General features: G+C 61.7%; 2 protein-coding genes and 1 non-coding gene across 16 annotated transcripts in view; 2 read left to right on the top strand and 1 right to left on the bottom strand.

Moving 5' to 3' along the window:
- The window catches only part of SMG6 (SMG6 nonsense mediated mRNA decay factor), a 220,316-nt gene extending 217,079 nt beyond the window's left edge, over positions 1-3,237 (top strand). For 10 of the 13 annotated variants that reach the window (XM_036341029.1, XM_036341028.1, XM_036341027.1 and 7 more), the window contains one exon: positions 1,499-3,237. In XM_036341029.1, the coding sequence (XP_036196922.1) occupies positions 1,499-1,629 (131 nt within the window). In that variant the 3' untranslated portion in view covers positions 1,630-3,237. Of the gene's footprint in view, positions 1-1,413 lie in introns of all 13 variants that reach the window. The other 3 variants (XR_004972925.1, XM_036341024.1, XM_036341025.1) reach the window with 3 other exon arrangements.
- A 140-nt stretch (positions 3,238-3,377) lies between these two features.
- Positions 3,378-7,957, bottom strand: HIC1 (HIC ZBTB transcriptional repressor 1). Of its 2 annotated transcripts, none has more exons than XM_036341052.1 (2): positions 7,803-7,957; positions 3,378-6,369 (listed from the first exon to the last, which is right to left on the bottom strand). In XM_036341052.1, exon 2 carries the CDS (start codon positions 6,347-6,349, stop codon positions 4,205-4,207), a length of 2,145 nt encoding a protein of 714 aa, XP_036196945.1. In that variant the 5' UTR covers positions 6,350-6,369; positions 7,803-7,957; the 3' UTR covers positions 3,378-4,204. The 2 variants fall into 2 exon arrangements, with proteins under 2 accessions (XP_036196945.1, XP_036196944.1); XM_036341051.1 differs by lacking the exon at positions 7,803-7,957 and adding an exon at positions 6,689-7,790.
- Positions 7,958-14,026: 6,069 nt separating this feature from the next.
- Positions 14,027-14,133, top strand: LOC118672502. Its single transcript, XR_004973072.1, has one exon. It is a non-coding gene; the product is annotated as a U6 spliceosomal RNA (small nuclear RNA).
- Positions 14,134-14,869: the final 736 nt, after the last annotated feature.

Raw genomic sequence — 14,869 nt, 5'->3', positions numbered from 1 at the left:
TCTCCTGGTCTGAGTCCCAGGGCAGGAATGGCGGGGCTGCAGACAGACTCGGGCAGCCAGCTGGGAGTCCCACACAGCACCGCACAAGATACCACCCCACCCCACCCTGCACTCACACACCCCAGAGGGTCAGACCCAGACAGTTGAGTGGTCTCAGAGCATCCCCTTTACCCATGGCCACCTTCCTCTCCCTCTCGCCCACCACAGCCCCTCACCTCCCATCACACCCTCCTTTCACTTCTCCCCTTCTCTCTCCACCATCAGCCTCAAGTGCCTCTCCCTCCTCCTTCCCCCCAACTGCTCCCAAGGCTGACAGCCAGTTCTCAGCCTCCCTGCTTGGAGCTGGAAAGCCTGAAACTGCTCAGGTCCAACATGGACGTTTGCAATCCCCCAGCCCAGCCAGCACCCGCAGTCAGTCAGCCCCGCAGGATGTTCCCTGTGCCTCCCTGTCTGCCGGCCTCCGTCTGGAAGCACCCAGCCTGGGACTGAGGAGTGGACTTGCCACCTGAGGGGCCTTGCCAGGGGTGGGGGTGTCACTGTGTGAGTACTTGGCCCAGTTTAAGTTCTCCCCAGTACATTAAAGGGTTAGGGAATTAGGGGAAGAGAGATGGTGGACGACTTCCTGCTAAAAGTCCTCTAACAAGAATGAAGGCCATTTGTGTCCATATAGAAAGATCTTTAAAATGTATAAAATTTGAATAAAGTAAGTAAGGCTAGTATGATTGTCAAGTTGTGGGGGGAAGCTTATATAACAAATATATATATACTTGTAAATGTGTATAAAGAAATCTGGAAGCATACAGAGGTCTACCCGGGAGCAAGGCAGGGACACAGGAAGGGAGAGAACTAGGAGGATGAGCCTGGCTTTACCTTTTCGTTTTTCCTCTTCTGTGCTCTTCACCATGGCTTATTTTTATTTAATAGAGGAAATCATTTGACTGTAGCCTCAGGACCACCTTCGTATGACTTTGCCAAGGACCTCTTTGCCCTTCCCTCAGAGCTCCCTTGAGCTAACCCCTCTCCTCACATCTGGGAGGCCTGGATACTGTTTTCTACGTCTTAACAGGGTATTAAGACCTGCTGGCCTTGGAGGGAGAGGATGTGTAGAAGACAAGTGTTCTGAGTCCAGGACCAGCCATGTAGTAGGAGTGGGAGGAAAGGGGCTGCTTCTGCTCCCTCGGTTCAGAGTGCTGGGAGCGGCTGTGTGGAGGCCAGTGGTTTGGGCAGCTCTCAAGACACAAGGCAGCACAGTCCTGTGCAGGAGGCAGGGGTCCAAAGCAGGAGGCCAGCCTCTCCGCATGGCCCTCCCGAAGCCAGCAGGGGAGGGGCGTCCTCAGCTGATCATCTGCCTGAGGGAAAGGATTTGTGGAAGGGGCCAAGAAATGCCTGGCCTTCATGCACCCCTCCCCCCAGGACCATGTTCCCCTCCAGAGAGAGGAGAGGCTGGCAGTGTCCGTCTCCTGCCTCAGAGAGGCTCTCTGCCCTCTTGTGCCAACAGAGGAGCCCATTCGGCTGCTGCGGGAGGTGGTGCTGCTGACCGATGACCGGAACCTGCGTGTGAAGGCGCTGACGAGGAACGTGCCTGTGCGGGACATCCCGGCCTTCCTCGCGTGGGCCCAGGTGGGCTGAGGGGGCCACGCTGGGGCCCCCCCCCCATGGAACCGCTCCTGAGAGGCCACCAGGTGCCCAGTGTAGCACGGAAGATGCCCACATGCCTGAGCCACCAAACCACCCAGACAATAAACCATCCTCTTCCAACCCACACCGTGGCCGTGCTGTGGGGGAGCTGCTCCTCACAGAGCCCCTCCCAAGGGTTGGGCGGAAGCTGCTGGGACCCTCCTGGGCTGTCAAGATTGAGTAGGGAGGTGGCTGGCTGCAGTGACAGCGGGTGGGCGAGCTAGATAGGCTGCCCATGCTCTCAGTCTTTCTCCCTCCCCTACTTAAAGGGCTGGGGGAAGGCTTTCTCAGCCTCGGGAGTCAGCCACTTTCTCAAGTGGAGATGGATTAAGGAGGTTAGAATTTCCATCAGATGCAGGTGAAGTCACGGGTCCCTTTAATCTCCATCAGAACCCCTGTGCTGAACGTGTCCAAGGGGCTTGGCCACGCCATGAAGAGAGTGCCCAGGGGGTGTCTTTCCCTCAAGGCCTGGGTTCTCACATGGACCTAAGTTGGGCTGTGGACACCATGTTCCATACAGCAGCCCTAGATCCCCACTTCTTCTGCCCCAAACACCCCCCCCCCCAATCCTGCTGCTCTTCCTGCCCTTATCAATCTGGGTCCATTACACTTTGCCCTCTTCCCCGTGGATGGTCAGGAGTCTAGAGGAAAGGGACATCTGGTCTCAGGCCCATGCTTCCTGGGTGGCCTTTGCCTGCTTCCTCTCCCCTTGGCCTTCCTTTTGCTCTAGTTCCCACTGGACAAAATTTCCTGATTTTTCTCATTTCTCCCCTCCTCTCTCTTGTCCTCCTTCTCTCCCCCCTGCATCAGCCCACCCCCCCTCCTCTTTCTAGTTGATCCCTCTCACCTTCCTGGTCCCCTCAATCTCACCTCAGTTCCTTGCCATGGGTGTTCTCACTCTGAATCTCCCTCTTCCTTCAGTACCTGTACCAGGAACCTAATTAAGCTCCCCTTTCCCCAGCCTTCTTTCCCAGGCCCCTGTGCTACGAGAATCTTCCAGGCTCGTGCCTGGAAGAGAGCATTGCCTAGCCTGGAGTTTGCACCCGATTTCTAGCTTTCCCTAGAAGAGCTTGACACAGGGCCTTTGAGTTTTTTGTTGCCTCTTTAGTTAGCACCTGTGTTCAAAGCCTCACTCAGGAGGCTTCCTACTGCACTGGGTATTCATTCTCTCAACCCAGGAACAGAGGTGCGGGGAAGACAGGGTTTTGACGAGAAGCCAGGATTAAGTTTTGATGGGACCAGTGGGGGTATCCCTTAGAACCCCTAACTATATGTAGCCTGCCCAGAGGATGGGAGCTTGGCTGTGCCCTCCCGAGGCCCGAGAGTATGCCAGAAGGAGGACGGACTGTACAGGGGAGCCACAGCCAATGGTTTGGGGGTATAAGTTTCCCAGGGCCTCAGAAAACCAGGTTCTTTGGGTACAATGTCCCCAGCCTCCTTTGAGATCCTCTGCCCTGGATGAAGGCTAATGACTGGGTGGGTGGGAGACCCAGCTCTCCTTTCTGTCCTATTTGCAGCACTGGTTTTGTTTCCTTAATAAATTTTTAGTTATGAGATATACCTGACCTCTTGCTGATCTGTCTCTGGGACTGGGGAGGGAGGAAGGTTCGAGGCTCTGCCCCTGTGTCTGGTCCCTCCACCCCCCTTGGTGCTGGCACCAGGTCCTAGTGCAAGGCAGAAGAGAGCTGCAGGGTCCAGGGTCCTTGGTTACTGCTTTATTGCTTTCTGGTTCGAGTATAGAAAATGGAAGCGGCTCTGGAAGAGCCTGTGTACAAGGTAGAAAATATACAAAAGAGGAGGAGGGAGCTAAAGAGACCACGTTCCAGCCCAGCCCTGCCTGGGCTCGGGGATGGGGCTGCCCGGGGAGCATGCAATAAATATGGTCCGGGGCCTCGGGGAAGGGGGAGAGGACACCGCAGGAGTGGGAGACCGGGTAGACCGGGCTGTCTCAGCCCTCTGACTTCAGAGGGAGGGGAGGATTGGCCCTGGGGATAGTGCCGCTTGTGCAAAATGAGGAACTTCACATTATCAGTCCCGGGGCGGGCGGGAGCGGGGGGCAGGGGGCCCTCCGGCCGGCTCAGTCCCCTCCCAGCTCCCTAACCCTGCCCGACGCTCCGACCCCAACGGGGAGATTCACAGTGAGAATGGGTGTGGTCGCAAGGGCCGGAGGTAGGGCCGGGAGCGCCCCAACAGTGACACCCCTACCCCCAAGAGCAGCACGGAGCCGGGGGAGGGGGCCAACGAACCACAGGAAGAGGCGGAGAAGGGCCGGGGGTCTCCTTTGGTCAAAGCTGATATCAAAAATATAAATCTCCCTTCCCCCAACCCACCCCCATCCCCGGGCTAAGGCACAAAGCAGTGAGGCCAGGTGAGGCCGCGGAGGTGGGGCCGCCGCCACTGCGGTGACGCTGCCGCTGCTACTATGGTTGTCCCGGCGAGGTTTGCCTGCTCGCTGCCGCCGCGCCGCTCCCTGGGAGCGCGGGCCGGGGCCACGCGGCAGCGACCAGGCGGGCCGGCAAGGGGCGCCCTAGGTGGGGGAGAAACGGTCGATGGTCCGGCCGTCGGGCCCCGCAGCCAGGTGTGCTCCCTGGCTCAGCACCTCGGCCGCCTTGTCCGGGCTGAGGCCCAGCTCCGCGGTGAACTTAGCCAGCGGGTAGAGGCTCTCGAGCGCCACCTTGGGGTCGTGCAGGAAGTGCGTGGTCTGCGCCAGCAGCTCGGCCGCGGCCGCCTTGTCCTGCTGCTTCAGGCTTAGCTGTTCAGCTGTGAGGCGGGCCACAGCAAAGACGCCCTCGGGGAAGTCGAGTTTGCCTTTGCCATCCGGGCCAGGGACGCCGGGCAGCCCCCCGAGCCCCGCCAGCGCCCCAGCTGCGCCAGCTGCGCCACCCACGGCGTGCATCTTCATGTGGCTGATGAGGTTGCGTTGCTGGGCGAACTTGCCGCCGCACACCTGGCACTCGTAGGGCTTCTCGCCCGAGTGTATGCGCATGTGCTCGGTGAGGCGGTATTGGCGCGTGAAGCGCATGCCGCACGCGTCGCACGCAAAGGGTTTGAGGCCCAGGTGGCTGCGCATGTGGCGCGTCATGGTCCCGCGCTGCGTGAACTTCTTCCCGCAGATGGTGCATGGATAGGGCCGGGTAAGCCAGTGCGTCTTCTCGTGCTGCCGCAGTGTGGCCGGGTCCTTGTAGCTTTTGTCGCACGACGCGCAGCGGTATGGCCGCAGCAGTTCGCCCAGTCCGCCGGGAGCACCACCGACCTTGTCCCCACCCCCTCCAAAAGGGGGCCCGAGGCCGGCGGCTCCCGCCGCTACCTCAGCCGCCTCGGCCCTGCCATATAGTGCCTCCTCCTCCTCCACGTGCGCCTCCACATGCGCATTCAGCTGCTCAGAGCTGGGAAAGCCCTTGCCGCACGGGATGCACACGTACAGGTTGTCGCCGAAGCTCTCAGGCTCGCCATAAGCCAGGTGGGGACATGGGTAGCCCTCGAGGTGGCCGCCGGGTGGGCTGGGGTCCTCGCTGCTGCCAGTCTCCTCGCTGCTGCTTTTGTAGTCGTCGCCGTCGCCACCTGCGCCGGGCCCGTCCAGGCTGCCCGGGTAGCGCGGCGGCGGCGCCAGACCAAGCGGAGGCCCCCCGGGCGAGGTGGCCGGGTCCCCGCCGCGCTCCTCGCATCGCTCGCCCGGGGAGCCGCGATCCCGGCCCAGCTCATCGCCGTAGCTACCCAGGCCTGGCTCGTGCTTCATCCAGCGGTAGAGGAGGCTGGGCCCGTCAGGGCGGCCGGGGGGCTCGGGTCCCGGACTGGCGCTGCCGACACGGAACGGGTCCGGAGGCTGTATGACCTCCTCCAGCTTCTGGAAGGGCAGTGGCGGCAGCGGCGGCAGGATGAGCGGCGGCTCCTTGTAGGCTGCGGGGCCGGCGCTGGGAGGGCTGTCTGGGCGCGGAGGCAGCTCGCGCTCGCCCGGAGGCCTCTCGGGAGGCACGGAGCTCGGCGGGCTTTTCTTGGACAGGTCCAGGCCGCAGAGCGGAGAGCAGCGGCGCTCCGGAGCGCAAAGTGCGGCGGCCGGGCCGGGGCCCGAGGCGTACAACTCAGCGCAGTGCGTGTTCACTGCGGCCTCGGGGCCCGACGGCGGCTCGGCGCTGGGCGGCGGCGGAGGCCCGGCTGGGGACGAGTAGCAAGCCTGGATGACGGGCGTGGCAGACCGCAGGCCCCGGCCCGGCCGCCCGTACGGTGCATAGCCGCCGCCACCACCGCCGCCGCCCCGCAGGTGGCAGTACTTGCCGTGGCGTTTGAGGCGCTTCTTGCACAGCGCCACGAGGTCGGGGATCTGCAGGTAGCTGGCAGCGGCCAGTACAGCGCCCAGGCTCGGCTCGGTCCCCGGAGCCACTGCTGCCGACGCTGCAGCCTCTGCGCCATCAGCCAGGCGGCCGGTGTAGATGAAGTCCAGCACCAGGCGGAACACGGCCGGGCTCACCATGTCATGGTCCAGGTTGAGCAGGTTGTCATGCACCACCAGGGACTTGAGGTAGGCGCTGCTGGCCGCCAGCACGTTCTTGTGCGCGCGGAAGAGGGCGTTCTGCACCACGATGATCACGTCGCACAAGAAGCCCTTGGTGCGCTGGTTGTTGAGCTGCAGCAGCAGCTGCCTCGAGTGGCCGGGCGCCTCCATCGTGTCCAGCATCGTCTGCCCAGCACAATCTCCTGCGGGGATACACACCAGTCGGGTCAGGGCCGCAGGAGCCCTCGCTGCCTGTTCCCAGCCCAGCGCCTCTCCCCTCCACTTCCCCTTCCCTTCAACTGGGCAGAGGCATCGAGCACCAGCCTGGGCACTGGTGGAGGATGAGTAGCCTCCGAGTGTGGGCGCCTGGACCGGACCAGAAGGAGCAGAAGAGTGGCTGGTGGAGAGGAGGCCAGGCTGGCCTGCACCCCTTGCCCGGAGGCACCGGGTACACAAGCTGGGTCCTGGGGGCTTCGAAGAGGAAAACTGTTTGGATGAAGTGACCCTTTCAGAGACAATTACCCGATTTGAGGAAAATGTCCGCTTCAGGAAAAGTCATTCAGGACCGAGGAGTTTGCCCAACTGGGATCTGAGGGAGCCGAGTGAAAAGCGCCTCCCGCCTCGGGAGAAGTTGCCCCAGCTGGGGGAAGTGATCCGGAGGAGGGGAGCGCTGGGGCCGCCGTGGTGCCGCCCTGGCCCGGGGCTGTCAGGCCCTAGTTGGGGCCCGGTCGGCGGCTGCGGCACCGCACGGCGAGCGGAGGCAGCCGCTGCCGTGGCGGGCAGAGTATGAAGGCCGGGTCCCGGCGCGGGGAGGGCGTTATATCAGGGCAGGAGGCTGAGGCAGGAAGCAGGTGGGGGGGAGGGGGAGCCACGCAGCTCCCAGGGGAGGGAGGGGGCAGCGCCCCGGGCGGGCACGGCGCACAGCCGGCTGCGGCCCTGACCCCGGCCTGCGCCCCACCCGAGTCCCGGCCCGGCCTCGGCCTTAGGTCTGCGTTCACGGCCCGGCGCCTCCCTCCCCAGCTCCCCTCGGCCCCTTCTCCACTGGAACTCCGCCGCCCAAACTTAGGAAAAAGTTTCCCAACTTCAGCCAGACCGGGAGGGGCGCGCCAGCCCCAGTCCCTCAACTCCAAGCTTTTCCTCTCGCCCCCCATTTCAGCAGCCGGGCAGCGGCAGGGCCTGAACCGAGCCCTGGGCTGCCCTGCCCGCCAGCTCGCCGGCCCGACACTGTTCCCCGCCTGGTCCGCAGGGCCTCACGGCCCGTTACCTGCGCCTGCAACCGCGCCAGACTTCCCTCCCCGCGGCGGTGGCAGCTCCTAGCCGGCGCCCCACCCGCCCTGCTGCCAGGAGCCGAGCTGTGCCAGGGCAGCGCCCCTGCCAGCCCCACCCGCCAGCTCTCCCCTTCCTCGCCTCTCCAGCCCATGTGCGGGCAGAGCCGGCCCCGGCTGCTGACCCCGCCGTGAACCCGGAGCAGATCAGCGATCCGGTGGTCTTAAACCCTCTAAGGGAGACACCCGAAGTTCTGAACGCCAGCCGCGTTGGGACGCTCGCACCGGAGGATGCACCCGAGGCGGCTAGAGCGCGAGGACCGGGCTGTCCTGGTCCCCTGTCCCTCCCGGTCCCCAACCCGAGGACCCACCTGGGGGGCATGTCGGAAGCCCCGGGCCCGGCTGCCGGCGGATCCAGGGGGGACGTGGCTGCGCTGCGCTGCCCTCCGCCCGCCGGGCCCCCGGTCGGTCTGTCCTGCTGGTCCGTCCTCCCCGCGTCCTGGTCGCGTCTCAGCCCCGCCGCGCTTTCCGCACACTCTTATCTGGAGCGGCCCGGGCCAGCAGGCTCTGCTGCAACTATGGCGCCACCTCGCGGCAACGCGGAGCTTTGCGCGGCACAGCCACGACCTCCCTCCCGCGCACCTGGGCTGGAGGGCTAGCAGATGCGCAGCTGGATCCGGGAAGGGGGGCTATTCGAAAAGATCACCCTCCCAGATTGCCCACTTGGGGACCCAAGTCCCGGACATAAGAGCCACACACATCCCGGGGTCTTGTGCTGAACGCTTCCGTGTACATATTTCCAGATTCTCACATAGCCCCAATTCGAAGAAGTCCTGCTTTCAAGGAGGGAACTCTGGTGACAGTAGATGGTGGAAAGGAAGTTTCTGAAATCGTAAGGGGGGGGGAAGATAGACAAGATCTCGGTTAACTCTCTTTAGACATTCCTGGATGGGACTATTTATACCAGCGATTCTCAACCTGTGGGTCGCCTAAGACCATCGGAAAACACATATATAATTACATATTGTTTTGTGTTGAATCACTATGCTTTAATTATGTTCAATTTGTAACAATGAAAATACACCCTGCATATCAGATATTTACATGACAATTCATAACAGTAGCAAAATTACAGTTATGAAGTAGCAACAAAAATAATTATATGGTTGGGGGTCACACAACATGAGGAACTGTATTACAGGGTCGCAGCGTTAGGAAGGTTGAGAACCATTGATTTATACCCACCCCAAGCACACCCACCCTCACTCATACACATGGGTTAGGTATGCACAGAATAAGCTCATTTGCAGCCAGATCCTCTCCAGATTTTGACACCAATGGGCGCGCATGTTTACACAGACACACACTTGCCCCCTTCCGAGAGCCAAGTTCGGCTCTTTGGGGTACTCCTGGGGCTGCCACGTAGGATCCTCCGTGAATCTGGGCAGAGCGGTTACCCAAACAGCTCGCCCTGAACTTGGTCTCTGGAAGGACCTCAGGATGTTCGACTGGGAATGGCTGGACGCCTCTTGAGGGTCCTACGGAAGTGACTCCAGCCCCGAGGTTCCCCAAGTGAGTCGTTCTGAGAAACCCGATTGGACGACCTCGTCTCCAACCCACTGACTGGAGAGAAATGGGGCAAGAAGGCCTGCAGCCTGGGGTGCCCCCTCCGCAAAGTCCTGCACCCCAGGTAAAGGCCCTGTTCTTGCAGGTGACTCCCCTTCTGGGAGGGAGGGGATCCGGCACTGGTGTCTGGCACTGGCTGAGCTACTCCGGAAGTGTTCCCGCGCTGCCCAGCCATTGCATCAGGCTGGTGGCGGGCACCAGATCTCGTTGCGGCCCACGCTCCGCCTCCTCCCCACACCTCCTAACCCCCGCCCACACGTGAGGGGTGGGAGTGGATTCCCGAGAACCCCTGCAGCTTCTGATTGGGTACGCCTTCCTCAGCCGCCGCACCGAGGCTGGGGCGCAGAGTTACCATAGTAACCGGTGAGGTTCGCCCAGATCGCTTCTCTCCAAGGCCTTGGAGAGCTTAGCAACCACGCGGGGCTGCTGGGCGGATGGGGCCGCGCTCCCTGCCCCCACCCCCCACCTCCACCATCACCGTGCGGTTCTCAGCCCCCAAGTCTCCTCTAGAGGTAGTGGCTGAGTCATTCATTGCGGGAGCGCGGGCGCGGTCGCGGCCACTCTCGATCCCAGACAAACACCAAGGGCTCCATAGCCCCCAGGAGGCTCCCTTTCCTCCGCAGGCGACTTCATGGCCTCGCGCCAGGCGATGGCTACGGGTCTCTGCAGGTCCTGCTCACTCTCACCGCATCCCGAGTCCGCCCTCACCCTGCGTTCACTCGTGTTCTGGGTCATTCTTATCCCAGTTCCTCTCCTCCGGCTCCCCGTGGTGTCCTCACTAGGGAAGCGGTGAGGTTCCGAGAATGAACACGGTGGGCTCCGGAGCTGCCAGCCTCTACGGGCAGAGGGGCATGCTGTCCGCTGAGAGGGAGAGCTGGGGAGAGGCGGGAGGGCTCCTCAGAAGTGTTCTTAGAGCTGGGCTTTGATGGATGAATAGGAGCTCCTTCCCTAGGCAGGAAGGCATTCCTGAAGAAGATACCTCTGGGACAAAGCCTGGAGCAGAAAAAGGACTCAGGGTGGCCAGATTCCCAAAGAGTGTGAGAACCTCTCTGGCCCCTTCTCTGCTGTAATCTTTTATCCTCTTGGAGGGGCCAGATCCTAGCGCCACCAGGAGCCCTTCTCGTTGTGCCTCCTGCAGGGGAGGAGTCTGTCCACTGCGAACCCACCCCAGTGCCTGCTGTGCCCGCTGTCCTTGTTTTTCTTAAAAATATATTTTATTGATTTTAGAGAGGAAAGGAGAGGGAGAAAGAGATAGAAACATCAATGGTAAGAGAGAATCACTGATTGGCTGCCTCCTGCACGCCCCCCACTGGGGATCAAGCCCAAAACCCAGGCATGTGCCCTTGGCCGGAATTGAACCTGGGACCTTTCAGTCCGCAGGCCGGCGCTCTATCCATTGAGCCAAGCCGGCTAGGGCCTTTTTTGTTTTTTAAATATATTTTTATTATTTCAGAAAGGAGAGGAGAGGGGGAGAGAGAAACATCAGTAATGAGAGAGAATCGTTGATTGGCTGCCTCCTGCACGCCCCACACTGGGGATCAAGCCCGTAGCTTGGGCATGTGGCCTGACCTGGAATCAAACCACCGAGACCTCCTAGTTCATAGGTTCTCTCTCAACCACTGAGCCAAGCCAGCAGGCTCCTTGTTTTTCTTTAACACTCTTGCCGGATACCCGATCTCCAAGTCAACTTCCTGCCCCAGCCCCTACCCTCAAGCTGCCCTTATATCTGTATGGAGGGCCTTACAGAACTGCCCCCAGCCTAACTGCCCTCCGTCTGGCCTGGCCCTGCCCTCTCCCCACCCCAATCCAGCTCCTCTCTCTGAACACATTCCCTCCCCCATGTAGAGCCCTCCTCAACTGAGGAGTTAAGTTGGGCCAGGATCACTCATTTCCCTGCTCCTGCCCAGGGGAACTCTGCCCCACAGGGCATGTCCCCTTCCTGCCATTCTGCCCTCCAGGAACTCTAATTTCTCCCAGAAGTGGGCTCTGCTCTGCCACACTTTTGAGAGCCCCCTCTGCCAAGCTGCTGAGCCCCGGGTCTCCTTCGCTCATTCTTCCGCTCATAGGAGCTCTGCCAATGCCCATTATTCCACAGATGGGTCCTAAACTCGGCCTGCGGGGTGCCAGGCTCTGAAACTGACGCCCCCCTCCACTTGCTGAGGCTTCTCTCCCTCTCACCCCCCTTCTCCTGACACCTTTTGCCCAACTTCCCCACAGAGGACCCCCCCATCCCCCGCTCATTTCTGGGGAGTCCAAGGGCCTCGTGCCTGTCTGTCCTCAATTTTCCTGCCTTGCCTGGGGTCTCCAGCTCCCACTGGTACCTGGACCCCCACTGGGCATTCCCTCCAGGCCCAGCCTCCTCCTGCGAAGCCTTCCAAGACCCCTGAGCTCCCCACTTCTCCCCACAGCACAGCTCTGGATGCTGCTCCGAGGGCCCAGCTTCATCTCCTGCCCCCACCCCAGTGATCCACGCCTCAGGGGCTCTGGAATATAAGGCCGCCACCGCTGGGGGACATCTTGTGACGTCACCGAGCCCTTGGGTCCAGGACCCGAGGTGTGAGAGTGGGGACTGCCAGGTGAGGACCAGGAAGGCCGGGCGGGGTGGGGCTGTGTCCCAGGTGTCCCAGTTTGGGACCCGGCTGCCCTCCCACGCCACCTCCCGCAGGCCCCCAGCCCGCAGTTCCGGAAAGTTAACCCCTTGTAGACGGTACGGGGGGCACGGGCTCCCCTCCCTGTTCCTGCTTCCGGGCGCCCTCCCCATCGCCTAGGTCCCCACACCCCCCCCCCTTCGCCACTATAAATAGCCCCAATTCCCATTTCCTAAATTCCCTGCTGACGTCGGCAGCACGTCAGTGTGTAGGAGCCCGGCCGCATGAATGAGCCGCCGCACGAGTACTACGCGCGGCTATAAAAGCCGCCGCGCCAGCCGGGCTGCGGGAGGCGAGCGCGCGCGGGCGCGATGCAGCCGGACAGGTAAGCGGGGCCGACCGACCGACGGGCGACAGACACGGACGGAGGGCCCGGAGGAGACCGGCAGGGGGTGGGTGGGAGGGCCCCTTTGGGGTGCGGGTGGGGGTGGGGTGGGGAGGGGGCGGGGGGCGAGGGTTCACCCGCAGCTGGCGGAGCCCGGGCAGAGCGCACGCAGAACCCTGTGCAGCACCTGCCCGCGCCCGGAGGCGGACGCAGCCCCTTCGGAGGAGCATCGAGCAGAGGACGGGCCCCAGAGCGCCCGCGGTCCTACCTGGGGCTCCTGCGCCATCCCCCCAGGAAAGTGGGGCGAAGATGCTGGTGCCTCGGGAGACGCACCCCTCCTTCCCTCCCCGCAGCGCGGTGACTCAGCCTGGCCGCCCCCGCCGGCTGAGCTGGGCACCCGCTGCGGCTCTCTCAGGACCCCCGCCCTGCATCCCTCCGGGGCGCCCCCTCCCCATCCGACCCGTCGGGCCGGCCCCCCGCGTCCCTCTGCGCCCCGTCGGCCAGCCCACACGCACATCGACAGCCTCTCGCCTTCGCGCGAGGAGCTGTTCTCTCAGGACCGGGCGGGGGTGGGGCCTCGGCAGGACCGCCCCGCTCCACCCCACCGACCACCCCCCCTGCGGAAGTGCCTTTCAACAGGGACGTCTTTGACGTCACAGGGCTTTGACGTCAAGGGCCGCGTGCCTGTCGGCTAGCATGGGAGCCCAGAAAGGCGGGAGACGCGGGGGAGGAAGAGCAGCAGCGCCCCCAGCTGCGGGCGACAGAGGCACTCCCCTCCCCCCCTCCCGGGCAGCGCGCCGGCACCTTGGCTGCAGACTGCTTACTGCCCGGCCGCCCCGAGTAACAGTCTCCAGTCACGGCCACCGACGCCTGGCCCCGCCCCAGGACCGCGGACCCGGGGCCCTCTGTCCCTAGAGTCCTCCGCCCCCAGCTGGCTGCTCGGGCGGCCGCTGTCCGCGGTGCTGATCCGGCGCGAGCTCGGCCATCGGGCGGTCCCTTCCCCGGTCCCCAGGGGCTGCGAGGGGCGGCCGGCCCACACGCGCATCGCACCGCCCGGTAGCGGTCCAGCGCCGGGTCCTCCGCCGCCCCCCCACCTCGGTCCTGACGTCAGCCTGACTGGAGCTGCCGCGCGCCCCGCCCCCGCGTCTCCAGGGCAACCGTGGCTTTCGATTGTTACTGTGGGAACCGGAGGTAACAGTCTACAGCCATGGTCGCCCCGCAGCACGCCCACGCGCCGCGCCACCCCGCGCGGCTCACTGCTGCCCCAGCCAGGGGGAGGCCGAGAGCAGGAGGAAGCGGGGGCGGCGAGTCAAGAGTCGAGGTGTCTGCGGGGGTGGCGAGAGGTTTGGCGCAGGCAGGCGGGCTACTCCCGGGTCTAATTGCAGTGCTTCCGCCGAGGCAGAGAAGGAAGCAAGGTGTGCGGAGTGTGTCTAACCGCCAGCCTCGGTGACCGGCCTGTTTTCCGAGCCAAGGTATTGCAGCCAGGGGATGGCGAGAAGGGCGGCAGTTATGATATTTGGGGTTTTTTAAAAATCTCCTCAGTGGGACGGAGGCTGCTGGGACCTGGATGCCAGAAGGAATGTTTGCCTCCTGTGGACTGAAGTGGTTACACAGGAAAGTTTGCCTAAATGCACCACCAGCTCACTCTTCCAGGAACCCTTAGCTGAGTAGGCAGAGGGCCATGAGTAATTCTTGAACTCATTTTCTGATGGCGTTGCAACCTCCCCTCACTCCTCTCCCCACTCTTTGCTCCTCTTCAACCATGTAGGCTAAGAGAGGTTGCCAACCTTCAGGAACGCCAGTGGGTTTGTGAAGTTAACCAGGTCCCTAAAGCATTGTCTGAACATATCAGCATCCTCCCCTCAGTCTAAGTGCTGGGTTCCAATTTGAAACAGTATCTCAAAGTAGCCCTAAAGAGGGGGAGTGAATCAGAGGGGCTGAAGTCCTATTGTGCCTGTGAAGTGTGTGCAATGACCTCTTCAAAAATGTCACCTGCGTGCTCGCTTGGGCAGCACATATACTGAAAGTGGAACGATACAGAGACGATTAGCATGGCCCCTGAGCAAGGATGACACGCAAGTTAGTGAAGCGTTCCGTATTTAAGACAACAACACGTCACCTGCAGCCACCATCACCTACTGCAGGGGCTATTGCATATGGGTGCAGAATTTTCCTGGGGATAGTGTTGGGAATGGTTACTGCAACCCAGCCCTGCCATCCATGAATCCAGTTTTTCTTTACTCTTCCATAACCCCCCCTTTTCTAAACTTCTAAGACAACTGGTGCTGATTTCACAGCTAATCAATGCCCACATGCTGCCTTCCTCTCACCTAAGGACCCTGAGGTCTTACATTAAGATGCACTCAATTCTGGAATCCAGTGGGCATCCATGGGCAGATGTAGTGTATGCAGGTGGGAGCAATGCACAGAGAAGCATCCCGAGCATCATCCACGGTTGTTACAGGATCATGTTGTTTCTGAGCATTCTGTAAAATGGGACAATTCTTCTTTCGGGCAGGTTTGATGTGAGGACCAAACAGGATCATGTAAGTAAAAACCTTTAAGAACTGCAGAATGCTATTTTGTTTTTAAGTACTATCCTGTGAGGCTACTGTATCTTTATCAGGGCGTGGTGGTGGTGGGGAGAACCCAGCCCTGGGCAGTTAGGCAAAATGAACAGGAGAGGGCGCAGCTGGGAGCAGGGGGTGCATCTCTCTAAGAGATCTCTGGGACTGGGATTGTCGAGAGGTTCTTGGCTAAGGGACTCTCTCTTCTATTTGCTTTAGGAATCTAAAGTGGAGTGAAGAAGGAAAGAGAAATGTAGGGGTGTTCTGAGAAG

The sequence above is a fragment of the Myotis myotis genome, unplaced genomic scaffold (assembly GCF_014108235.1).
Source record: "Myotis myotis isolate mMyoMyo1 unplaced genomic scaffold, mMyoMyo1.p scaffold_m19_p_17, whole genome shotgun sequence".
Classification (NCBI taxonomy): Eukaryota; Metazoa; Chordata; class Mammalia; order Chiroptera; family Vespertilionidae; genus Myotis; species Myotis myotis.
The sequence above is the reverse complement of the archived record's forward strand: the minus strand, read 5'-3'. Positions and strand labels throughout refer to the sequence as shown.

Coding starts and splice junctions, on each gene's coding strand:
- HIC1 (XM_036341051.1), bottom strand. CDS start 6,725: ATGACTTTTCCTGAAGCGGACATTTTCCTCAAATCGG. Junction 6,370..6,688: donor GGACATTTTCCTCAAATCGG/GTAATTGTCTCT, acceptor GTATCCCCGCAG/GAGATTGTGCTGGGCAGACG.